This window comes from Sinocyclocheilus grahami, unplaced genomic scaffold (assembly GCF_001515645.1).
Source record: "Sinocyclocheilus grahami isolate Dianchi unplaced genomic scaffold, SAMN03320097.WGS_v1.1 scaffold251.1, whole genome shotgun sequence".
In the NCBI taxonomy this organism is placed as follows: Eukaryota; Metazoa; Chordata; class Actinopteri; order Cypriniformes; family Cyprinidae; genus Sinocyclocheilus; species Sinocyclocheilus grahami.
The window spans coordinates 220,208-246,741 of record NW_015505430.1 but is presented as its reverse complement, the minus strand read 5'-3'; the positions used below and the strand labels follow the sequence as shown (position 1 = coordinate 246,741).

Genomic DNA, 26,534 nt, shown 5'->3' with positions numbered 1-26,534 from the left:
GAGAGTGGAGGGGGGGGGGATGGGGGGGGGGGGGGTCAGGATGCCGGCTCAACATCGTGATGTCTGTCAGCCATCGGCGACGGACGATGGCATCGTCTGTCGGCCCAACCCTACCTCTTATATATCAAAAGTTCAAGTAAAGGTTGATTTATCAATTCATGACCCCTTTTAAACATTTCTAGTGGCCTAATTAACCTTCTTTTCTGACTTCCATCAGGAATATGGAAGACCTCTCCAGCGGTATTGGTAAAAAGCGGAAAGGTGGTAACGCAGGGCTTGACTTTCATGACCCAAATCGTGAAGCGAAGAAGCAGAGCCGTGCAGCACGCTTCCACACTAAACTACGCACTGAGCCCCTAGTGTTAAACATCAATGTTTTTGACCTCCCCAATGGCGCCCAAGAGGGACTGAGTTGGGATGATTGCCCCATAGTCGGCACCTGTCAGGACATCACCAAAAACTACCTGCGCCTGACCTGTGCCCCTGACCCTGCAACTGTCAGACCTGTATCTGTGAGTGTTTCTCAAAGTGTTGCTTATTTTAGAGATTTGTTTAAAGGGGTCCTATTATGCTTTTTCTCTTTTTGAATTTTAGTTAGTGTGTAGTCCAGGCCTGGACTTCTCTCCTCTTTCACTGTCGTCACTCCTCACTTTTATCCTTCCGGAGCTCCTCCGTGAGACTTGAGACCGGTGAGTGGTGCAGGTGTCGCTCGTTATCAATTACTCCACCGGCCTCGCTCCATTCCCACGGCTCTCGGCCCCGCCCCCACTCGTCACAAAGATCTACAAAGTTACAAATCTCAAAGTCGACTCCAAAGGGAGATATTTCTTTTTTTTTTTTTATCGCTTTTCAAGAACTACAACGAATGGCTCGTTTGGACTACAGCATTGTTTTCCGGGTTTTGTGATGTCACAAATCGGCCCACTAGAATATCATTAAAATAATTCCCACCTACGAAATTCTAATGGTTGCGGGGTGGGGAAGGGCGAGGTCTGGTTAGAACGCTTGGTTGAGTGCATCAGACAAGATGACGAAAAAATGCTGCTAAGCGTCAAGTTTCGCAAGTTATTACACATGCACCTGAATAATTATGTATGTAAATATGTATGTTACAATTATGAAAACGTTTTTATAAATTGCTGACAGTGCAATACTGGAGAATGATAATCTGCAGAATTTACCATTCAATTTTGAGACTACAATGTTTCCCATACATTGAGTGCGGGTGTTTTTATATCACTATATTTCTGAAGGAAACCGACCGTCTTCAGAACATTTTTTATGTCATTTTCATTTTATCTTGCATGTAATGTCTGGTAAAGCAGCATTTGTGAGCGGAGCGCTGCTTTGTGTACAGCGTTACCAGGGAAACCTCGATCTCTACCACTCCAACAGCGCATCCTGCTGGCAGAGAATGAATTTGCATATATGCCGCCACAAATAGAGAGTCCAATCTGTGGGAAACACTGGACTATGGTATAAATAAATAGTAATAAACTGTATAACAGTTTCACTTCAATTCATGTTATAATGTTAGAATTAAAGAACAATAAACATAATACATATGCGCTTATCTGTACTTAGTAAATGCAGTTATTTTTAAGCGGTTGTTGACATCCTATCTAAAACGTGATTTAGCCAAAAAAACAACAACAATGTTACCACTCTAATATGTCTTGCAATATCCGTGCGTGCGAAGGTTCTTTGTCATCCTCTTGTTCAATATTCTTGGGATCTGAATCCGGCTCAAATTGATATGGCAATAATTGATGCCATCCTTAACCGGAGCAGACGGAACTGGTTGCTTTGGCAAGGGGCGGGGCAGTACTGAAACACCGTCAAAGCTGTTCGCCAATCACGAAGCACTGGGACAGCTAACCAATCACGTTACATTTTGTTTTTCGGAAGGCGGGCCTTCATCAAACCCGGAACTAATTGAGCCGTTTGTGCCAGGCTGGGGAGAAAGGTATTGTAATGTAATTTATGTGAAAAATAATGAATTTTTTTTAACCACCAAGCATGAGAGCATGTTCTAGTACACCCCAAAACAAAATCAAGACTTTGTAAAAGAGCATAATAAGACCCCTTTAATGGTTATAATTGTGTGGTCAACACAGGATGCTTTGTGTTATTTGTGGGTTGTACTCAAAAGTGGTATGTAGTTGGTAAATTAAGCAGATTTATTAGAAGATTTGTATTGAATCTTCTGTTGTGTTTTAGGTGTTGCGAAAGTCCCTGATTGCGGTTCAAACTCATTGGAAATCCAATCAGGATTACTTGTACGCATGTGAACAAATGAAGTCAATACGACAGGATCTCACTGTGAGTAACACTTAGTAGTACCACTTTTCTGCTTCACATTTTTATCTTTTAGTGTCTTATTTTGAATTCTTGTCATTCAGGTTCAAGGTGTGCGTACAGACTTCACTGTGGAGGTGTATGAGACACATGCTCGCATTGCTCTGGAAAAGGTATGTGCATGTAAAGTTAGCTCCGATTAAAAGGCATTTTTCTTTCATTTGGACTAAACCAACATTTCAACTGTTATCAGGGTGACCACGAGGAGTTCAACCAGTGCCAGACCCAGCTGAAGGCGCTGTATAAAGACTGCCCATCGGACAACGTGGGAGAATTCACTTCCTACAGACTTATCTACTACATCTTTACTAAGAATTCTGGAGGTAAACATTGCCTTTTTGTTAAATGAACAGTCAAGTTTTTACTCTCACTATTTTGCAGTCCATTTCATTGTTTCTCAATCTCTCATGAAGTGTTTAATGCCTTCGCTAATTTTTTCTTAGACCTGACGACCGAGCTTGTGTACCTGACCCCTGAGCTCCGTGCTGATCCGTGTGTAGCTCATGCTCTTGAGCTCCGTACTGCCTGGGCGCTTGGAAACTTCCACCGGTTCTTCAGACTCTATCAGAATGCTCCACGTATGGCTGCTTACCTTATTGATAAGTTTGTGGAGCGTGAAAGAAATCTAGCGCTGAGGGCCATTATTAAAACGTGAGTGCAGATGCCAGGCAGATTGCTTACAAAAATTATGCTATTGATAATTGAAGTCTAAAGTTTTTTTTTTTTCCATTCTGTTACAGGTTCAGGCCCTCTGTGCCGGTGGAGTATGTGCAGTCCAGCTTGGCCTTCCCAGATTTAGACTCATGTTTAGTATTTCTAACAGAGCTTGGAGTTACATTCACTCCCTCTGACCCAAGCAAAATAGACTGTAAAGTCAGCTCAGCCAGTCTTACAACCTCGTAATATGGGGAAAGGTTGGGGAGTGACCAGAGAATTTTCATTTATAGAGCTTAAAAAGACTGTAGATAAGGGACCAGATATCTACATAGACACACTCAGAGTCTAGTGCTGATCGTATTTATGAAAGATATCTCAGAATTTTTAACTCTTGTAGAGTGATGGACTTTCTGACGGATTACACATCCACACACAGGGACTTAGGTGCTATATTCAAGACCCAGTATAACCTATTCACACAGCCCATTTAGTGAAGTATCAGGCAATCAATTTGCACACTATCCCTTACACCAATAGGAAAAAAGGCAAAGATCTGATGGGGTAGGGTCAGCAGGTCATGTCAGGTCCCACATCACAGAGCTCAAAAAAGCATTTAAGCTAACAGTGTTGTGTGTTCTCATGTTTCTCTCCTCTCAAGCAAACAGCCGCAAAGCTCAAGACCTGAAACATCATGGTTAATCCAGAATATATTGTGAGCCAGTTTCCACCAACAGCGTACCAGCTCATCAAGTCTATATGAAGGCTCCTTCTGCAAGGTTTTGGTCATCATTAATGGACTTTAAAGCCAAGTGAGCTATAGTGCAATCCTTCAAGCAAGAAGAGGATGGTTTGTATTCCCTATCTTTCTCTTTGCCTGAGATGTCTTCAGTGAGTCAGTGGTGGAGGTGTTCTGTTAGATCTCCTGGCTCCCTTCATCTCTAAGATCCTAATGCTGATAGCATGTAATATTTGGACTGAGCTATAACAAGACAACCACCTGAAGAAATGCAGATTAGGCCCCGTTTTGCATCATAAGTTCCACCCCCTTCCCACACAGTCTCTTCTCCCTCACCTGCACATCATCAACAGTCAAGAAGCTGGCCTTCATTAGTTATACATACCCTCCTAATTGTTCCTCGACACCCAGGAAGCACAGCTCAGTGACTCAATCTTCTCTTTCACTTATACCCCAGCTGTGATCTGAATAGGGCCAACCATTTTAAAAGTCATCCAAGTCCACTTACGGAATTCATTCACCAATAGGTTTGACCACCGGCCTCTGAAGAGCAAAGTCCTCTACAAAACATCGCCCAGCATAGAAGTTTCCTACGCCTAACATGCAGTCAGTCGGCGAAGAAAAAGTCATTTGGAATGGAGAGTAAGCTCAGTTTTTCTTCACAGCAAGTTGGAGGCTGTCTCTTGTGTTCTCTCCAGATGGTGATCTTTACTAGTCACCTCACTCCTGCAAGGGCATCCACTGTCTGGCTGGGGTTTGGAAACACATGGGTTTGTATGGCTCCTTAAGCTTTGGCCACGTCTACTGGTAATGGCTGGTAAGAAGGACTTGATGCTTTGAAAAGTGTGGTGGATCTTCATTCAGCTTGGGTTGAGGTGTTACCACTGTTGAACAACATGCTTGGCTTGGTAGCTGTTAACCCTTCTGGCAGGTTGTGAATGTATAATTTCTCATTTTAAAATGGGCCTAATACTGAACCCTGTTGCATCCCTTATCTGCAAGATTGACACCAAAAATCAAAAAGATCTGCTCATTTTACATGGATATTACTGTGATACTGTATTAAATCTCAGAGATTGATATGGTATCATGGTCTTAATCTTGCCAATGATTGAAGCATTGTAGTAAAAAAGTTGTACCAATTCAAAGTATTACAAAGTTCATCTAATTCACCTTGATTTATAATGGACTGCGTTAAAATTGGAGTTGACACTCATACATCAATTTAATTGTAAATGAATGAGGAGAATGTGCAGCAGCATTTCCAGTTGACATAATCAGGTTTATTTAATGTTATTAAGATCTAGCATGGATAAGGCTTGGGTCTGAAATATGTGTGCTTTAGCAAGATGTGCTCAGGGCCACTATAAGCAGAAAGCTCCCCTAACACCTCATTGGAGAAATTTGTACATATGTGCTCATGTAAATAATGTGCAAAGTGAAATTTATTTCTTTTTCCTTAGTTACTTTGATTTCATAATTCATTTTATTTGTTTGTACAATGGTAAGTGTCATTTTGAGCTATAGTTATTTTGCTGGCAGTTTTAAAAGTTTAAATATTATATTTTTGGGTGGTGAGCATGTTCACACTGATATGCGGTTTAGTGCAAATAACTGACATTTTAGAGTTTAAAATAATTCTAAAATTTCTTGTTCCCCTAGACATTAAATAAATTACATGTTAGAAAGTAAAACATCCAATCCACACTCATGAAGTCAGGGATTCATGGATTGATATGCCAAATCTTTCCCTTGTTGATCATTGCTTAATATTCCCAAGTAATTTTTATCATATTTATTTACTTTAAGTCATCTTAGCTTTGTTTATCATCTTCCTCATTTCCCAATTCAGTTTTTCTTATTCTCATACCTGTAAAAAACTTTCGCACAAAAGTATCCAACAATAAGAGAAAGATTTGGCTTAAGCAAAAGCACCAAGATAATGATTCCTTTCATTTGCAACTTGTCTTAACTGATGTGACTTAGTAAAATAATTACTGAATGACTGCAATGTATCGAAGGTGGGAAATTGTGGTAATCAATCAAATTTTTTTTTTAGCTCATTTTGTTGACCTTAGAGCTTCATCTTTTATTTGGTTGTATATTGTAAATTAATTTCTTGCTACTGGTTGTCACACTGACTTTGCTCTCCTCTCCTCAACCTTCAACCCCTCCCACCCCTTGTTCTCCTCTCTCCTCCTGCACTCCTTCATTACCAGATTCTCTCTCTCTTCTTGCAGTCATGCATATTTGGAGCAAAGCAAGAAATGAAAAGATGAGGGCAAAACTAATCCAGAGGCACACTGGAAATTGGGCATTGAGACATCCAGACATCAACCAATTCAGATTCTTCATTGTGCCTGTTGTTGTCTGATGCATTTGTCATTTTGAGGAGAGCCTGGTGATTTCAATTTGCAATGTTTTTCTTGATGCCAATCACAAAATCTTTATGTAACATAACAAAACCACCGATGATGTATGGGTTTTATTTTAGGAATTGCTTCATATAGTGTTTAGTAGAATTGCTGCTGTATGTTCAGGTGTGTCATTTGTCTTAACATTGCTTTTTTTCCTCTAACTATTTTAATGTGTTGGTTTTTTGTTTTTTTTCTTTTCTTTTTTTTTATTACTGTTTGCTGCTGTATTGTTTGGTGTTTTGTTTATAGACTTGAGGTTTCTGATGTCTAACTTTGGGGTTTAATATAAGCTGTAGAATTGCATATTGGACATACCTGGACATACAGATGATCAGAAATGTTCTACTCATGTAAACTCTAGATGTCCAAGCAGCAGGTTAGATAAATCCTTACAATAATTCCTCTCAGGTCTTCAAAGCTCACTGCATTTTCTAATGGTTACGTTGATTGGCTGCCCATGATGCCTATTACTTAAGGATTGTCCAAAGCAATGTTGATTGTCTCAAATGATGCCACTGTTAATTTTTCTTTCATGAAATGTATTTTTAGCCCTTGCTGTTGTAGTTGATGCATATTATTTTAACAGCAGTATTACTAACAGTCATCCCTCTCTTCAAATGTTGCCTCTCCCTTTGCACATCTAATTTCTTTAACTTCTTTCCTTTGCATCAGCTCTTTGCTTTTTTCCCGCCGTTCATATTGTTTGTTTAGATTTGCCTCCAAGTGTTCTTACATTTAAACTTTATCCATAGATTTTTTTTTTGTTGCTTTGTCTCATCTTTAATTTTTTCCAGCAATCTGTTTGTTTCCGCATGTTTCTCTTGTCTCCCTCTTCTTTCCTCTATTATGTTCTGTAATGCAATGTTGTGATTGGTATATATGTAGTCAGTGCTTGGCAGTAAGTATTTTGATAGGACTGTACTTGCATCTGTTTCTTCTTTTACAGCTCCATCTCTGAAAGAACTAATGTCTCTGCCCTAGCTAGCGCTCCATGTGTTATTATACAGTGGGGTTCACAAAGAAAATACTGCCATTTGTAGATGCTGATCTGTACATAATGTACCTACTTCAGAGAAAAATAAAGGTGTTTTTTTTTTATACTAGTTGAAACTATTAATCTGCCAAATATGACCAGAGTTACAGAGGCTTATATATACAGTGTGCTCCCAGGTCTGCTGCTTAGTTATTTTATTTTTTAGCTTAAATATAGAATTTAACACGTGTTTTACAAACTCGAGATTTTTCACCGATTCCAATCTCACTGTAACTTGCGCAATATAATGCGTCAATGCATGAATATTAATACAGGAAAGAAGATTCTTTGAAGTAGGCTACTTTAGAACCTAGTAATAATCTGTAGGTAATTTCATGTAAAGTTACACTACACTAAATTTCATGTAAACAGTACACTACTGTTCAAAGTGGGTCAAGATTTAAATGTTTTAATTTGGAGTAGTGGCTGCTGAAAATTCAGATGTCAAATTATGGTGTATAATATATTTTGAAATAGAAAGCCGTTACTTTAAGTTTGTAATAATAGGAAAATAATGGTATTTGATCAAATAAATGCAGATTTGTTGAGCATAGGAGACTTCTTTAAAAATGAATGTTTTGTTTGTGTGTGTGTAGTTACAAAAATTAAATTATGCAGAAGCACGATAACTTGACAACAGCAAAGTTATAGGTCTACACTTCTGAAACATTTATTAGAATATTTCTGTCTTACCCTTTATACCAAATGGCATTGGCTATTACATACGAGCACCTTCAGGATAGACCCCTCAGAGAAACTCTTTGAGGGACAGGAAAACATCATTCATGGAAAGTTTCACTTGAATTCAAAAGACTCCAAGGTTGATTGACTTTATCCTAGATTTTTGACACTGTACACAAGAATGTTGGTAAACATTATTCAAGTAAAGGCATGGGCTCTAAGCCCCATGATGGTTCTCATTACAGTCCTGTAGTTCACTACACTAGTAGGAGGGCTAATAACACTCGGTTGCACGCGTTTCAGTGGAATAAAACCTTTGAGTGTTCAGTATGTGTCTTATCTGTCCCTTTATAATAATACAAAAATGAAACAAAACCACAATAACACTTTCTAAAGAAGAGCAGGATTTGGGAGCAGACCTAAGCCTTAGGGTTTAGGTAGATGATGGCTTCATCTCTTTAGGCTTTTGCATTAATAATCTCGATAAACTCTGGTTTCAAGGAAGCGCCGCCCACCAGGAAGCCGTCCACGTCTTTCTGAGAAGCAAGTTCCTTGCAGGTCCCTCCAGTGACAGATCCTGAAATGGTGGACCACAAACAGTGACATTTTGACCAAAGATTATTTTTATATATATATATATATATATATATATAGCAGCACAAATCAGATATTTGTATTGTTGATGATATTTGGATTTGTTGTTGCTTGGGAAATGTCTAAATCTTCTGAAAAGTCAAGCAAATTCTTTCCTAAGTGCCCTAACGTAAGCAGCTTCACCAGTTGTTTATAGCGATAAACTAAACTGGTATCATGTTGGAATGCGTGTTATGAATGCATAGCACCACCCAAATTAGATACCTCATTTGCATACCCATAATGCCTTTCACGGTTAAGGTCATTGTTTCAGTCACCACCAATGAGGTACTCACTCAAAGTCAGAAGTTGACATGAACAATAGCTAATAGTTAGAAATGGTCTCTTAGTATTTGTTCAGTAGGTTTCCTTTAAAAGGAAACCCCTTCATGACTGTTAAAGAACAGAAAGATTCATATAGAAACCACTCACTTTTTTTAAAACTGATATTAACCTTTTAAACAGCTCTGTGCACCACATTCATATATTGTAACTAGCCTAAATTATGCCATCTGGGGATAGTATGGCTAGTAGACCAGGGGTGAAAGAACTGACAGACATACCCATAATGCCTTATACATCACTTTCAGTCTTCAAGTGTTTCAAATGTTACTATACATTTTTTTTCTTAGTCACCATGAGTGAGACGCTCGCTGAAAATGATGGGAGAGGTTCACTGCACAATAACTAACTGGTTATTTACTCTTTTAGTATTTGTCTAGTGGATTTACTTAAAAAGAAAACCCCATTCATAACTGTTAAAAGAAAGATTGTTATTATTAATATATATATATATATATATATATATATGAAATTCCACAATTTTTTTTTACTGGACACAGTATTGTGTGCTGCCTACTATTTTTTTAACAATAATATGTGACTCAGTAGGCATTAGTCCATGCTTCACATATGAAACAGTAGTATGCAACATTGTTGGTCACATTACTTCAACCACAACCTCCTTAAAGTTCTTCATTCACCATGAATGAGGAAGCTGCTCTAGCTGGAAATTCACTCTTTTAGTATTTGTCCAGTAGGTTTCCTTTAAAGGATGACCCGTTTTAAGCTTGATTAAAAAAGCAAACAAAACAGCAAAATTTAACATGTTAAATTAAGTGTTTTGTACTAATCAAACATATTACAGACATACAGTGGGTACGGAAAGTATTCAGACCCCCTTAAATTTTTCACTCTTTGTTATATTGCAGCCATTTGCTAAAATCATTTAAGTTAATTTTTTTTCCTCATTAATGTACACACAGCACCCCATATTGACAGAAAAACACAGAATTGTTGACATTTATGCAGATTTATTAAAAAAGAAAAACTGAAATATCACATGATCCTAAGTATTCAGACCCTTTGCTGTGACACTCAAATATTTAACTCAGGTGCTGTCCATTTCTTCCGATCATCCTTGAGATGGTTCTACACCCTCATTTGAGTCCAGCTGTGTTTGATTATACTGACTGGACTTGATTAGGAAAGCCACACACCTGTCTATATAAGACCTTACAGCTCACAGTGCATGTCAGAGCAAATGAGAATCATGAGGTCAAAGGAACTGCCTGAAGAGCTCAGAGACAGAATTGTGGCAAAGCACATTCTTTTCTTTTTTTTTATTACTGTTTGCTGCTGTATTGTTTGGTGTTTTGTTTATAGACTTGAGGTTTCTGATGTCTAACTTTGGGGTTTAATATAAGCTGTAGAATTGCATATTGGACATACCTGGACATACAGATGATCAGAAATGTTCTACTCATGTAAACTCTAGATGTCCAAGCAGCAGGTTAGATAAATCCTTACAATAATTCCTCTCAGGTCTTCAAAGCTCACTGCATTTTCTAATGGTTACGTTGATTGGCTGCCCATGATGCCTATTACTTAAGGATTGTCCAAAGCAATGTTGATTGTCTCAAATGATGCCACTGTTAATTTTTCTTTCATGAAATGTATTTTTAGCCCTTGCTGTTGTAGTTGATGCATATTATTTTAACAGCAGTATTACTAACAGTCATCCCTCTCTTCAAATGTTGCCTCTCCCTTTGCACATCTAATTTCTTTAACTTCTTTCCTTTGCATCAGCTCTTTGCTTTTTTCCCGCCGTTCATATTGTTTGTTTAGATTTGCCTCCAAGTGTTCTTACATTTAAACTTTATCCATAGATTTTTTTTTTGTTGCTTTGTCTCATCTTTAATTTTTTCCAGCAATCTGTTTGTTTCCGCATGTTTCTCTTGTCTCCCTCTTCTTTCCTCTATTATGTTCTGTAATGCAATGTTGTGATTGGTATATATGTAGTCAGTGCTTGGCAGTAAGTATTTTGATAGGACTGTACTTGCATCTGTTTCTTCTTTTACAGCTCCATCTCTGAAAGAACTAATGTCTCTGCCCTAGCTAGCGCTCCATGTGTTATTATACAGTGGGGTTCACAAAGAAAATACTGCCATTTGTAGATGCTGATCTGTACATAATGTACCTACTTCAGAGAAAAATAAAGGTGTTTTTTTTTTATACTAGTTGAAACTATTAATCTGCCAAATATGACCAGAGTTACAGAGGCTTATATATACAGTGTGCTCCCAGCTCTGCTGCTTAGTTATTTTATTTTTTAGCTTAAATATAGAATTTAACACGTGTTTTACAAACTCGAGATTTTTCACCGATTCCAATCTCACTGTAACTTGCGCAATATAATGCGTCAATGCATGAATATTAATACAGGAAAGAAGATTCTTTGAAGTAGGCTACTTTAGAACCTAGTAATAATCTGTAGGTAATTTCATGTAAAGTTACACTACACTAAATTTCATGTAAACAGTACACTACTGTTCAAAGTGGGTCAAGATTTAAATGTTTTAATTTGGAGTAGTGGCTGCTGAAAATTCAGATGTCATAAATTATGGTGTATAATATATTTTGAAATAGAAAGCCGTTACTTTAAGTTTGTAATAATAGGAAAATAATGGTATTTGATCAAATAAATGCAGATTTGTTGAGCATAGGAGACTTCTTTAAAAATGAATGTTTTGTTTGTGTGTGTGTAGTTACAAAAATTAAATTATGCAGAAGCACGATAACTTGACAACAGCAAAGTTATAGGTCTACACTTCTGAAACATTTATTAGAATATTTCTGTCTTACCCTTTATACCAAATGGCATTGGCTATTACATACGAGCACCTTCAGGATAGACCCCTCAGAGAAACTCTTTGAGGGACAGGAAAACATCATTCATGGAAAGTTTCACTTGAATTCAAAAGACTCCAAGGTTGATTGACTTTATCCTAGATTTTTGACACTGTACACAAGAATGTTGGTAAACATTATTCAAGTAAAGGCATGGGCTCTAAGCCCCATGATGGTTCTCATTACAGTCCTGTAGTTCACTACACTAGTAGGAGGGCTAATAACACTCGGTTGCACGCGTTTCAGTGGAATAAAACCTTTGAGTGTTCAGTATGTGTCTTATCTGTCCCTTTATAATAATACAAAAATGAAACAAAACCACAATAACACTTTCTAAAGAAGAGCAGGATTTGGGAGCAGACCTAAGCCTTAGAGTCTAGGTAGATGATGGCTTCATCTCTTTAGGCTTTTGCATTAATAATCTCGATAAACTCTGGTTTCAAGGAAGCGCCGCCCACCAGGAAGCCGTCCACGTCTTTCTGAGAAGCAAGTTCCTTGCAGGTCCCTCCAGTGACAGATCCTGAAATGGTGGACCACAAACAGTGACATTTTGACCAAAGATTATTTTTATATATATATATATATATATATATATAGCAGCACAAATCAGATATTTGTATTGTTGATGATATTTGGATTTGTTGTTGCTTGGGAAATGTCTAAATCTTCTGAAAAGTCAAGCAAATTCTTTCCTAAGTGCCCTAACGTAAGCAGCTTCACCAGTTGTTTATAGCGATAAACTAAACTGGTATCATGTTGGAATGCGTGTTATGAATGCATAGCACCACCCAAATTAGATACCTCATTTGCATACCCATAATGCCTTTCACGGTTAAGGTCATTGTTTCAGTCACCACCAATGAGGTACTCACTCAAAGTCAGAAGTTGACATGAACAATAGCTAATAGTTAGAAATGGTCTCTTAGTATTTGTTCAGTAGGTTTCCTTTAAAAGGAAACCCCTTCATGACTGTTAAAGAACAGAAAGATTCATATAGAAACCACTCACTTTTTTTAAAACTGATATTAACCTTTTAAACAGCTCTGTGCACCACATTCATATATTGTAACTAGCCTAAATTATGCCATCTGGGGATAGTATGGCTAGTAGACCAGGGGTGAAAGAACTGACAGACATACCCATAATGCCTTATACATCACTTTCAGTCTTCAAGTGTTTCAAATGTTACTATACATTTTTTTTCTTAGTCACCATGAGTGAGACGCTCGCTGAAAATGATGGGAGAGGTTCACTGCACAATAACTAACTGGTTATTTACTCTTTTAGTATTTGTCTAGTGGATTTACTTAAAAAGAAAACCCCATTCATAACTGTTAAAAGAAAGATTGTTATTATTAATATATATATATATATATATATATATATGAAATTCCACAATTTTTTTTTACTGGACACAGTATTGTGTGCTGCCTACTATTTTTTTAACAATAATATGTGACTCAGTAGGCATTAGTCCATGCTTCACATATGAAACAGTAGTATGCAACATTGTTGGTCACATTACTTCAACCACAACCTCCTTAAAGTTCTTCATTCACCATGAATGAGGAAGCTGCTCTAGCTGGAAATTCACTCTTTTAGTATTTGTCCAGTAGGTTTCCTTTAAAGGATGACCCGTTTTAAGCTTGATTAAAAAAGCAAACAAAACAGCAAAATTTAACATGTTAAATTAAGTGTTTTGTACTAATCAAACATATTACAGACATACAGTGGGTACGGAAAGTATTCAGACCCCCTTAAATTTTTCACTCTTTGTTATATTGCAGCCATTTGCTAAAATCATTTAAGTTAATTTTTTTTCCTCATTAATGTACATGTGCATTTATTTATGCATAATGAGCTCTAATATTTATTGCCTGTATAAAACAGTGATGGGTGCTCTGGAAGCACTGCTTTCTGAAACTTCGAAACCTTTGCAAATCAGCCAACAGCTAAAGTCACATGATAAATGATGCATTGTTACATCATAACAGTTTTGAAATGTTTAGAAATGTCAGTGGTTCACCAAGGGGGGCGATTATTGTGAACCCAAAAAAAACAGTGTTTATAGTTTTTAACTAATCTAAACTCAGTTTCAGTGTAGTTTTTCCAGACTCAACACTGACATCAAATACACTTTAAACAATTAATGCATCTCAAAAGCATAATTAAATTAATCTTTTGTTAAATGATGAAATATGTAAAATAAATAAATTGCTCATGAACACAAGAAAAAAACCATGGAGGACTATATTCACTCCACCACAGGTGCTGATTTATTCTAGAATGAAAATTGGGTTTCATATAACGCGTTAAAGCACAGAGTTACCTCATCACTCTCTCCAAACACATGGCGTCTCTCAGAGTGTCCCAGAATAACCCATTTTATTCCACAGTCCTTAATCATCGCAGGGCTAAAAGAATAAGACAAATCATTTATAGTGACAATGAGTACAAATAGCAAAATACATTTAAAACAAAACAAAAAAGAAGACCAAAAACATGAATAAATTGAAGATTATATTTTCATGACTTATTTGTTCATATGTTATGTGAACCGTAAATTGGATGACATGTACCTGATCTCTCCAGTGAAGGCTCCCTTTGCAACCTTGTAGCAGTTCTGTGCAGCCACATCAATGTTAGGATTCAGCTTGGACCTGGCATAGTCGAGGTAGATGGATGGAGCGCCACACACAACCTCTGTGAAACAAAATAAACAAACACGTTAAACCACCACTGGAAAGATCACTGTGAATTGTAGTCACTGCAGTTTTTCTTTAACATGACAGACCACCAAAGCAAAGTCACGAACAAATTGAAGATATTTAACCATTCAGATTGCTGACAGGACATCTTGATTAAGAACATCACAAGATAGATAGAATATTAAAAGTTCCTTTTTTGAATTAAAAAAAAAAAAAAAAGTTTCTTCTAAAAGCAAACTATCGAAAGCAAAGTTGAGACAAGTATTCTTTTTTCTTATCCCTGCAGCATCATATTTGATACATTTCTAAAACCTAAACAAATTTTTTTTTTACATGCCTTCTGTTGTCTGACTGATCGTTCAAACTTTTTTTAGTAAGTAAGTCAACGGCCTTTTGCACATGTGTCTTCCTGATTTCATAAAAGTAACAAACAATAACTTTTATTTGTTACAGACATTTCAAGATGAACATTTAATGGACTGAAGCAAAAATTGGTGTTAAAATGCATCAAATCTGAATCCGAACAGGCTTTTGAATAACATTAATTTGTTTATCTTTCAATCATCATTCTATTGCATTGAATTATATGCTTTGCCCCCAAAGTAAAAGCAAACAAAAAAAAAAAAAAAAACAGATTCGATCATAAAATTAAGCATTTAAATATCATCTTACAAAGGGAATATTAAGTTACAGCTGATATGTACAGTTGTGCTCAATTATTCTTACTCTTGGTAAATATGACCAAAGGCGGCTGTGAAAATTAATCTGTATAATCAATCCTTTAGATATTTTATTTTTAAAAAATTACTAAGATCTAACCTTTCATTGGAGAATAAGAATTTAAAATGAGAGAGAAATCTCATTATGAATTAAATGTTTTTCTCTAATACATATTGGTCACAATTAATCATACCCTTTTATCCAATACTTTTTGCAACCTCCTTTTGCCAAGAGCAGATTCGATCATAAAATTAAGCATTTAAATATCATCTTACAAAGACATAATATTGGGGAATATTAAGTTACAGCTGATATGTACAGTTGTGCTCAATTATTCTTACTCTTGGTAAATATGACCAAAGGCGGCTGTGAAAATTAATCTGTATAATCAATCCTTTAGATATTTTATTTTTAAAAAATTACTAAGATCTAACCTTTCATTGGAGAATAAGAATTTAAAATGAGAGAGAAATCTCATTATGAATTAAATGTTTTTCTCTAATACATATTGGTCACAATTAATCATACCCTTTTATCCAATACTTTTTGCAACCTCCTTTTGCCAAGAGAACAGCTGTGAGTCTTCAGCTATAATGCCTGAAGAGTTTATAGAACATCTGGCAGGAGATCAGAGACCATTCCTTCACACAGAATCTCTCCAGACCCTTCAGATTTCAGCTGCATGCTGATGCATCTCCTCTTCAGTTCACCACACTCATTTTCTACAGGGTTCAGCTCAGGGCACTGGATCGGCCAGGGCAGAAGCTTGGTTTTGTTCTCAGGGACCCATTTTTGTTTTGATTTTGATGTTTGTTTGTGGATCATTATCCTGTTGGAAGATCCAACCATGGCCCATTATAAGATTTCATGGACGGTCAATTTTTAATTTATCCATTGGTATTTTATAGAATCCATTATGCCATCTACCTGAACAAGATATCCAGGATCTCCGGCAGAAATATAGGCCCACAACATTAAAGATCCAGCAGTATATTTCATTGTACACCTGGGGTACTTTTTTACACAAATATAAAAAAAAAATATATATTTTTTTTTTGAATGAAAGATCGTGGATAAACAATGCGGATTTATTTTCACAGCCTAATTTGATCATATTTTCCCAAGAGTATTAATAATTGAGCACAACTGTATATACACTTTATGCAAGTAGTCGGTTATAAAAATTAGATTTACATTAAAAGCGGTCAGAACTCATCTTACATTTTGGCCATATAAACAACATCAGCACCAAACAGCATATTTTTGCTCAGTTTGGGCTTTTGAATGAAAGATCAAGTGGATAAACAATGCGGATTTATTTTCACAGCCTAATTTGATCATATTTTCCCAAGAGTATTAATAATTTTGAGCACAACTGTATATACACTTTATGCAAGTAGTCGGTTATAAAAATTAGATTTACATTAAAAGCGGTCAGAACTCATCTTACATTTTGGCCATATAAACAACATCAGCACCAAACAGCATATTTTTGCTCAGTTTGGGCCACTTAATAAAACTTTCCCTCCTCAAGTGTGAACAATACGATAACAAAACAAGGATCCAATAAGATTTTGAAGTGACATGTGGCCAAGTATGGTGGAATACTTGGAATTAGTGCTCTGCATTCGCTCGCGCGTGCACACAGACCAGTGGGCAGCTATTTTTTTGCTGCGGTGCAGTGTGGGGTTCAGTGCCTTGCTCAAGGGCACCTCAGTCGTGGTATTGAAGGTGGGAGAGAGTGCTGTACATTCCCCCCCCCCACCTACAACCCCTGCCGGTACAAGACTCGAATCCACAACCTTTGGGTTACGAGTCCGACTCTCTAACCATTAGGCCACAACTTCCCTGACTTCCTAAGCTGTTCCATTTAAAAAAAAAAAAAATTTAAAAACAGGCCTGACTATTATTTCATATGTCAGTTTTTATTTCAGAGTTAATAACTTTTAAGGCGCTGCTGTATTACAACTGGAGGTGGCATTTAAACTGTAAAGTTATCTTGGGTCAGACTAATTTAAACCCACTGTAAAGGGCACACATCTGGCACTTCACCCCCCTTGATAAAAGGTCAAAGGAAGAGTTACTCATATGACAGCATACTACAGAGGCCATGAAGTAAAGCAAAAAGGCAAAAGCTAGTCCGAGATGTGACAGTCTGACCTGTGACCTTTGCGCGTTAAGCGCTTCTCTCAGGTTTCAGCACATGAATGAAACAGACAGCCACAAGCAGCGTGACTTTTGGACTTTACCAATTCAAAGTCCACTGTTGTGCGACTGACAGACCAACCCTGTCTGGAGCCTCAAATAAAGCCGTAAGAAAACTCGGACAGTGAAGAGCGGAAACAGCGCGGAACGCAAAATCACTCAAAAATGCCCTACTGTGGCCAATATCGTTCTTTTTCATATTAATATTTTTTTTAATGAATGGTATAAGCTAATACAGCACAGATTTGTTGATAAACCAAGCATATTGATCATCCCGTCATTTGATTGGACAAGCCTTGAACACATTGTGGCTACGTGCTGGAAGTCACAGCCGTTTCAAGCTTTAACCCTTGAGTCACCACACATGAGCATCATTCATTCATTACACAACACGACGGCCCGTCGACTCGTTTATAAAGCAAATAGAGCTTTATATCGACTCTGCGTTCATAAAAGAAATGGTTTAGGACAATTAATGCAGGACACTTCTGTCTGGTTACGGATTAATGCAGGTGGTTAAGAGCTCCGCTTTGATTGTAGAAAACTCGGCTGATAAATACAATGAGAAAGAGCCTTAGATGATAAGCTCAAATGCGATGCGATCTGTCAAAAGTCCCGCGTGAATGTCATCTCAGGGTCAATGCAGTGAGTTGCACAACCCCTAAAAGGCCCGTGTTTGCAGCGGCATGTGATGGTGTCTCGCGAAGAGGAACCTGAATGAAATACGCACCGGTGTCTGGGTTGAGTTTGGCGTTATTCAATGTATTGGCGAGCTCTTCGATGCTCTTTTTATCGCCGTTCAGTTTCCAGTTGCCACCGACGAAAAACTTCCTGCTAGTCATGACTGCAAAATGTTGCTTTCACCAGAAAATTCTAGCTTTAAGAAAATGCGAACAACCTCCAGACGACGAGACAGCGAGGAGCCGCGGTCTGCTCGAGTTTATACAAGGCTGGCTGATAAGCCCCGCCCCCCGGCGCTTTCGATTGGCTCAAAACAACACGCCTGCGAAAATGAATGTCCTTTGATCACAGTGGAGAAATCTGTTCCTTTTCTAAAGATCACATAATGCCCAGCTGTGTTTTGAAAATGTTTTCTTATTTGTTTCACTTATGACATTATACGTTTTCTATTATCTAAATGTGTAAACATGTCTTTTGTCATGTTGTCATTTAACTTTTTATGGTTATTTCTATCTTTTAATTGTATTTATTCTTCTAGTTCTTGTATGTTCATCCTGAAGTACCCACTGCTTGTATTTGTACAATTTTAAAAGTGATAAAAATATATATTCATCTGCTTTCGGTAATATACTGCGGTGTGTTCAGCACAAATGAAACTGGACTGACGCGTATTAACGGAGTGCGGGCAATTCTGAACATTTTAAAATCATTTTTGTCTCATAATTGCACTTACAATCTATAACTTTTTAACAGCCAAGTGAAATAGCAGAAACAAATCTACCATATTTAACAGAGGCCGGTGGAGGGCGACATACTTGGGCAGAGAAGGTCTTGGAGGTGGGACTAAATTTGCATACCCACAATGCTTTTCGCCATGTGAAATATATAAAGATATTTTCCATTATTTTTAATATATATAAAGAAGAATATTGAATGAAATTCACCAACATTTACAAATTAAATAGTCATTTAAATTCAGATAACAGTCTTTTTAATTTGTTTATAATTTATTTTGACTCAAATTATGCAGTCACCATAATCGATATGCCTGTGGAAAGTAGAGAAGGCGTTTCGTGAACGAACGACTGATCGGAAATTTGCTCTTTTACTATTTGTCCAGAAGGTTTCCTTTAAAAGGAAGCCCACCTTTACTAAGTAAAAAGAAAGATAATAAACTGATAATGGCATGCGGAGTATGAAGGGCTTATTAGTAAGTTTTATCAGATGTGAACTCACTAAATCTGCGGCAGCCTCATATTATTGACATTCGTATAATAATAGTCTAGTAGATCCATAAACATAATGATTTGATACATTTAATACGATTTTATTACATGCATACAAAACACTTATAAATAATAAATGAATACCGAGACACATGAAAGTAAATGATAACAATAACGTAATAATATACAGCCTGCTTAGTAGAGACTTTGAAGGCATTCCTTATTTGTAGACGCTTAAAATGAAACTTTGAGCAACGCAAAACTTTGAGCAGGAGACGAAGCAAGCACACAGACAATGTGCAACAGGAGATTAGTGTTTTATGAACACGTTTGTCAAAACTGTACAGTATTGTGAGTCCTGTTTGCTTTGAGAAACACCAGAGGGCAGCATTGTGACGCGGCTAGACCATCTTCCGTCAACATGAACAATAATCAGAACTTCAGTTTATTACATGTATCATTCGTTACATTTGCTGTTTTTGTTTATTTTATTTGATCGAAACCCAGACTTACGGACCAATAATGTTTCAGTTATTCTGAATGAACCATTGCATCCTCATTTCGCGGGTCATTTTAGTGCTTTGGCCTGAAATGCCACAAATATTGCGCAAGGCGTCTGCGAAAGCTGAGAGTAAAGGCCGAGAGCGCGGTTGAGTGTGATGGTGTGAGAGGAGGAGTAGCAGGACGGAGCTCTCACGAGCGCCACACTCTCGCGGAAACACAACCGCAGCTACTTCCGCCCGCACTAAAGATGGCGGCTCCCTTCATGGAGAAATTAGCTGAATATTTAGGTTCATCCGAACCGGCGGTTCGATTGATTTTGTCAATCTTATTAGGTAAGTGAACGGCGCACAAGTGATGTCAACATGAACAATAATCAGAACTTCAGTTTATTACATGTATCATTCGTTACATTTGCTGTTTTTGTTTATTTTATTTGATCGAAACCCAGACTTACGGACCAATAATGTTTCAGTTATTCTGAATGAACCATTGCATCCTCATTTCGCGGGTCATTTTAGTGCTTTGACCTGAAATGCCACAAATATTGCGCAAGGCGTCTGCGAAAGCTGAGAGTAAAGGCCGAGAGCGCGGTTGAGTGTGATGGTGTGAGAGGAGGCGAGAGGAGGAGTAGCAGGACGGAGCTCTCACGAGCGCCACACTCTCGCGGAAACACAACCGCAGCTACTTCCGCCCGCACTAAAGATGGCGGCTCCCTTCATGGAGAAATTAGCTGAATATTTAGGTTCATCCGAACCGGCGGTTCGATTGATTTTGTCAATCTTATTAGGTAAGTGAACGGCGCACAAGTGAGATCTTTTAGGCTCTGGTGAGAGTTTGTAATGAGTGTCGTTAGGAGTCATTAAAAACGTGGACAGTTATGTGGTTGTATAGTTGCACTAGAAGTGTGCTCAAGTCACACAGCTGTCCACCACGCTCCCAGCAACACTAAAAACACGGAACCAACACCAACTCTCTCCATTCACGCCGACTCTAGCCTAAATGAAAGGTCGACAAGGGTGACCTAAGTTACATGTCAGGCGAGATTTCATGGTTAACTGCACACAACTGCCGTGAATGTTCTGCCTAAAAGTACTTTCAGACTCGTTAGCCCTTAGTCTGACAGCTCTTTTTATTTTGCTACTGAATTTTAGATGTTTGACCTACAGTTAGTTGTAACCTTTCAATGCAAGTGAAGTTGGGTTTCTAGGGTTACACGTTGATAACAGGGGTGTGAGAGCAGATAGCAGGGTTCTCTGTACTTTGGCCAGGTGCATTGCAGTGAACTGCTTAACCACTTCAACCAGATGAATGAAATCTGGGGCAGCTGAACCTGGACAGTAGCGCCTGTTTGATCATTTGCATGATTTCAGCGCAAAGACTGTTACATTACTGTCTGCAATGCGTCTGTAATGAATAAAGTGTCAATGAAGTTTTAACCATATGGATCTATGTAGCCTCAGAAGGATGCCTACTAAACTTGTTGTAGATTTTCCAGGGCTTTTTTGCTTGATGCCTTTGATGCATGAGTCAATTTCTATTGTAAATCTGTAGTGAATAAAACCCTGAATTGTTTAAATATTTATTCAAGCATGTATGGCAAAAATGAAATGCAGAACTATGCGTCAGAGAATGAGGACTTACTACACACTAAAGTTAAAAGGCATCAGAGAACACTGAAAACCAGACCAGGGTTGCACTATATATTTTTACATGCTCACTTAAAGCTGATTTTTTTATTAGTTAAACCGCATTATTTTTATTTCTAGTGTTTGTTGTAAAATATCATAGAATCTTAATATTGGTCAGTTAATGGTCATAAGATGGGAATAATCATCTTGTCAGTGTCATCCATAATTTTACTATTGGTACATCCCTAATTCTTTGCTTAAGATCACACTGCTGTAGGCATCCATTGAGAATTTCAGAGGTGTGTTCAGTTGTGCTTTCAGAAATCTTTTTTTTTAATTTATATATATATATATATATATTCTAGTTTGACTTGTATCTGACCACACCCTCAAAACAGACCTTTCACGTTCTTATCTGTCAAGTGCTCTGTCAAAGCTTTCTCTACTGTGTCACACCCTCAAAAGACAACTGTTATGTGCCATAATGTCTGTTCATTTGACCGTACAATTGCGTCACATCATATGCCTAATCTGTTTCTCTCTGTTTTCCCTGTAGGTTATCCCTTTGCACTGGTGTACCGGTGGTTTTTATTTCATCAATCTGCAACAGTTGTTCATCTCTTCCACACATTCTCTGGGCTGGCACTGGCCACGTTTAATTTTGGTGAGAGAGAGAGAAGGAAGCAGGGAAAGAAGATCTGATAACTAGTGTCTTTACACCTGTAACATGTTTAAGTTAGACCTACTAGCTTTTTTTTAGCAACATGGTACTGGTCATGATAACATGAATGTCAGTCTTAAGATCTATGACAGGGCTTGTCAGCTAGCACTCAGTTGCCCACAGTTAGCGGCTGTTGGTCCATATTTAGACTGAAGCATTTCTACTGTAGTTCAGCTCCCCTAGTTTCCCTAATCTTGAACTTGCTTGGTTCACACACATTCGATTGCGTCTCATCTGATGACTCAAAAGAGTTGAGTCTAACAGATAATGTCGGAAGCATTCTCAGTACTGAACAACATCAAAGCTGGTCTTTTTTCTCACCAGTCATCTTCTCAAATACGATCTGTACATTTGTGCCCAAGTTCAAAACGTTCTTCTCACTGAATGGGAGTTTTAAAAGGGAAGATTAACAATATTTGTTATGTAAGATCACAGTTCTATTTCAGATTGTTTTTAGTTTTTTTCTTATGTGGCTGATTTTGTTAAAGATATGATCTTCAGCAGATTTTTGTAAATGTTCTTTCTCAGTTTCCTAATTTGGAAACAATTGCTCTAAAATTCTTAAAATATTACACTACTGTTTAAAAGTTTTTTTTTAAAATGTTTTTGAAAGACGTCTCGTACTTATCACAGTACAGTAATATGATTGTGAAATATTATTACAATTCAATTTAAAATAATTCCAATATGCTGTTTTGCTCCTATTATTATTGTTGTTGAAAACGGCCGTGCTACTTATTGTTTTTTTGTGGAAACATACATTTTTTTCAGGATTCTTTGATGAATATTAAGTTCAAAAGAACAGCATTTACTTGAAATATAAATCTTTTTGTAGCAACGTGAAAGTTTTTACTTTTACTTCCTTACATCCTTGATTAAAAAAAGTTTTTGTTCCTTTCAAAGCAAAACACAACAAACAAAAAAGGAAAAGAAATACTGATCCAAGTCTTTTGAACAGTAGTATATATTACTCATAAAGTTAATAAACACATAGCATTAAGGCTTTTTAGCTTTATTTTTTATGGTAACATGTTAGATGTCTAATGAAAGTGCTTATATTTCCTCTTGGATAATTTTTCTCTCGTTTGAACACTGAAGGTAGAATTATGCTCTGTAAAGTTATTGACTATTTAGTGTCCTTGAGAATAATGGTGGAAAATAAAGGGTATCCTGACTAACTGCTCTGCAGTCTGTGGTAATGATTTCCTGATGACTGTGGCTTTGATATAAAGAAGATTGTGACAGATAGCCATGGGGTGTTGTTGCCATGGCGATAACCCCTGGTGGTGAGAATGTAGTTTATAAGAATATGAGTGGCAGGTTGAAAAGCAAACTAATGAAAACCGAAGAGTGTTGTGTTGGGAAATGTGAAAATTAACTTGTGCTTGTATTCTGTGTATTTGATTTCTTTGTGCTGCATTCGGATCTAACAGCAGGTCTGTCTCTCTTTGTCGTTATCTGAGATATTTTACTTGTGTTTTCTTTCATCGAGTCTTATCATTCTGACTTGTTTATAAAAACAAAACTTTTTCTCTCTTTGTCATATCTTAAGGGATAGTTCAGCTATTGATAGTATTCTCTTTCTCAGCGTCATTCACTTACAGTCATGTTGTTCCAAACTCATTTGAGTTTTCTTCCGTAGATCACAAAGGAAGAATTTTCAAAGAATCTCCCAGTCGCTTTTTATTTTTATTCCATATAATGAATGTAAATGGAAACTGGGTCTCACAGGCTTCAAAATGTCAAAGAAATGCACCACAGAATATTATTAAGGTATCATAAACGTAGTTCATACAACTATATTTCAGTCATAATGAAGTCATACAGTATGTGCGATGAACATGCCAAAATTTGCGTAGTTTTTCACTGAAAATCTTCCCTTCAACATTTCATCAAAGCTCTACAGTGTTCAAAAAGGTCACACAGACTTAAAAAATAGCACGTCAAACACCATTGGTCCTCACGTGTCTCATGAGCAAATATCTTTAATGTCAAAGATACCTTATTTGATTAGTCAGTAAATAAGTTTAAAATTTCTTTCTGTACCAAAACTGTCGTATGATTTCAGAAAATTTAGCTTATAGTGCACTTTCATAGACTTAGAAAATATCACTTTTATTATGCTTTTAATGGTGTCTGTTATTTTGGAGTTTGACATATGTACCCATTCGATTCCATTATGTGGAAAAGAGAGACCTTCAAAAAGGTAATCACTCATTCAATTAAAAAAAATCTCCTTTTGTGATCCACAGAAGACAGAAAATCATGCTGGTTTGAAATGACGTGAGGTTGAGTAAATGATAGCAGAGCTGTCATTTTGGCAGAAGTATCCTGTTCAATTCTGGTTCTCCACATTGTTGATAAAGTGTTATATTGTAATCTCATGGTCAGCTAGTACTGGAATGCATTAACACCATCTCTCCATGTCCTTCTCTCAGGGTCTCAGGTCTGTCACTCCCTCTTATGTGTAGTCATTCAGTTCTTGTTGCTGAGGCTGATGGGAAGGACAGTCACATGCGTTTTGAGTAGCTTTATCTTTCAGATGGTGAGAAAACGCACACATTCACACACTATCTCTTTATCTGTTTTTGTGCTCTTGACGTGATCTTGTGCATGAAATGTTGCAAGCTTATCAGTACCCTATTGGATCATGTATTTAACCCTCATTTTAATAGTTAAAACATGCTTAACATTGAAGTATCAGATTTATACTTAGTGAGTTTTTTTTCCTTGCAGTGAAGCTTCAGCCATCCTCCATGAAAAATGCTATTTTTTTATGTTGGGGTCATTAAACATGATTAAATTCGCATGATGAGATTTTCTGACTGGTGTACTCGTGCCAGTTTGCTATTTTGGTTTTCCTGCCTTGTTTTTGCTGAGGTCGAATTGACCCAAGCAGAAACAACATTACTGGAATGTCTAGCAGTCACATTTCTGAAAAGTGCATGTCTACTGTGGTAAAACAGAGTGATAAAGATCTAATAATATGTGCCACTTGAGTTTTGATTAGGTCAGAAGAACCTAAAAGAATGTGAAGGGAAAATAAGAGCTTAATTATAAGGTTAACACAAGAATATCTTTAGGGTCGCTGTAACCTCAGACATTGACTTTACTGTTTTAATCTCAACAGAACCTGAAGGTATTTTTTGTGTTTGTGTGTGGCAGATATATCTGTTGATGGGTTATTACTACACAGCTACTGAGGAGTATGATATCAAGTGGACCATGCCTCACTGTGTCCTCACGCTCAAACTCATCGGTATGATACCTGCTTTTAATTCCCATATCTTCCTCATCTGTTACACCTCAGAAATAATCTATTTACAGATTGATTCTTTTTAACTATTTATCACAAGGCACAGAAAGTTAATCAACATATGTTTACAAACACTTACAAAATACTATGGTACAATAATGGTCATATAGCATGAATCATTTTCATAACAACTGATCATGTCATACCAGAACTGATGATGATTTCATTTTCTCATTGCAGGTTTAGCACTCGATTACTACGACGGTGAAAAAGAACAAGTGAGTGAGACTTAATGAGCTGCTATTAACTTCCACCATTTCTGTCTTCCTTTGCTCTGTTGTTCACCTGGTGTCCTCCTATTATTATCTCACTCCTTTTCTTTTTTTATGCATGATTTGAGCACAAGGAACTGGTGGGGAACCACTAAGTATCTTCTTCAGTTGTGTAGCAGCTGTTGTGCTAAATGACCATTATGGATCAGTGTAATGGTGCCTGGCAAGGTGAAGTGTAGTGAAAGTTCCCTGAGATGTAATTGTGTAATCAGTCAGCTCATCTGTGGCTCTGATTAAACGCCTCTGTCTAAATATTACCAGTAGCCATGGCTTGACACAGTTGGCTTCTTCATGTGATGGTGTGTAAGCGGTTATATCTGTTTATCTCTCCCGCTGTGTCAATTACTGTAGCCACCCTAGAAAGGTATTTCTTACTCATCTTAAAGCAATGTTTTATTGAGAGTGTAAAGATTACCAGATGACCAATGATAGACCCTGTTTACACCTGGTATTTACTCAGATAACTAAGATAGATGGTAGTGTCACATCTGGTCAAAGAACACACATGATATCACTTATTGCATGCTCATAAAGTGGAAGAAAAAACTTCAATGGAATGAGCAAAAAAAAAAAAGCTGTACTGTTTCTCCCAAATGTACTTGAATTCTAGCCACAATTGTGATGCTTAAAGCGGGGAGGGGAAATCACTACATGTTTTGGACCCTGTATTTAGCACAGACTGCTTGTGATCGAATCACTTGGTACAGCTCTCAGTACCAGGTGTAAATGGGCTCATACACTCTGCTTTGTTCACTAGCATGACTATAGCACATTTAAAACGAAAACATTTTGCCTGTAATGAATCCCACTTTTTTTTTTTTTTTTTTTTTTTTTTTTTTTTTTTTTTTT

General features: G+C 37.2%; 3 protein-coding genes across 4 annotated transcripts in view; 2 read left to right on the top strand and 1 right to left on the bottom strand.

Moving 5' to 3' along the window:
• The window catches only part of LOC107598384 (leukocyte receptor cluster member 8 homolog), a 13,559-nt gene extending 6,294 nt beyond the window's left edge, over positions 1-7,265 (top strand). Inside the window, exons 10-15 of the mRNA XM_016289696.1 lie at positions 218-512; positions 2,221-2,322; positions 2,403-2,471; positions 2,552-2,681; positions 2,802-3,009; positions 3,099-7,265. Of these exons, the coding sequence (XP_016145182.1) occupies positions 218-512; positions 2,221-2,322; positions 2,403-2,471; positions 2,552-2,681; positions 2,802-3,009; positions 3,099-3,261 (967 nt within the window). The 3' untranslated portion in view covers positions 3,262-7,265. The remainder of the gene's footprint in view (positions 1-217; positions 513-2,220; positions 2,323-2,402; positions 2,472-2,551; positions 2,682-2,801; positions 3,010-3,098) is intronic.
• Positions 7,266-7,849: 584 nt separating this feature from the next.
• LOC107598442 (triosephosphate isomerase B-like) lies at positions 7,850-18,270 on the bottom strand. Its single transcript, XM_016289779.1, has 4 exons — positions 18,068-18,270; positions 14,284-14,407; positions 14,010-14,118; positions 7,850-8,496 (listed from the first exon to the last, which is right to left on the bottom strand). Exons 1-4 carry the CDS (start codon positions 18,177-18,179, stop codon positions 8,341-8,343), a joined length of 501 nt encoding a protein of 166 aa, XP_016145265.1. The 5' UTR covers positions 18,180-18,270; the 3' UTR covers positions 7,850-8,340.
• Positions 18,271-19,963: 1,693 nt separating this feature from the next.
• Positions 19,964-26,534, top strand: part of LOC107598391 (lysophospholipid acyltransferase 5-like) — a 17,319-nt gene continuing 10,748 nt past the window's right edge. Inside the window, exons 1-5 of one of the 2 annotated variants that reach the window (XM_016289713.1) lie at positions 19,964-20,080; positions 21,933-22,040; positions 24,536-24,642; positions 25,263-25,356; positions 25,594-25,631. In XM_016289713.1, coding sequence (XP_016145199.1) covers positions 19,996-20,080; positions 21,933-22,040; positions 24,536-24,642; positions 25,263-25,356; positions 25,594-25,631 — 432 coding nt within the window. In that variant the 5' untranslated portion in view covers positions 19,964-19,995. Of the gene's footprint in view, positions 20,081-20,418; positions 20,536-21,932; positions 22,041-24,535; positions 24,643-25,262; positions 25,357-25,593; positions 25,632-26,534 lie in introns of those variants that run through there. The other variant, XM_016289712.1, reaches the window with a different exon arrangement.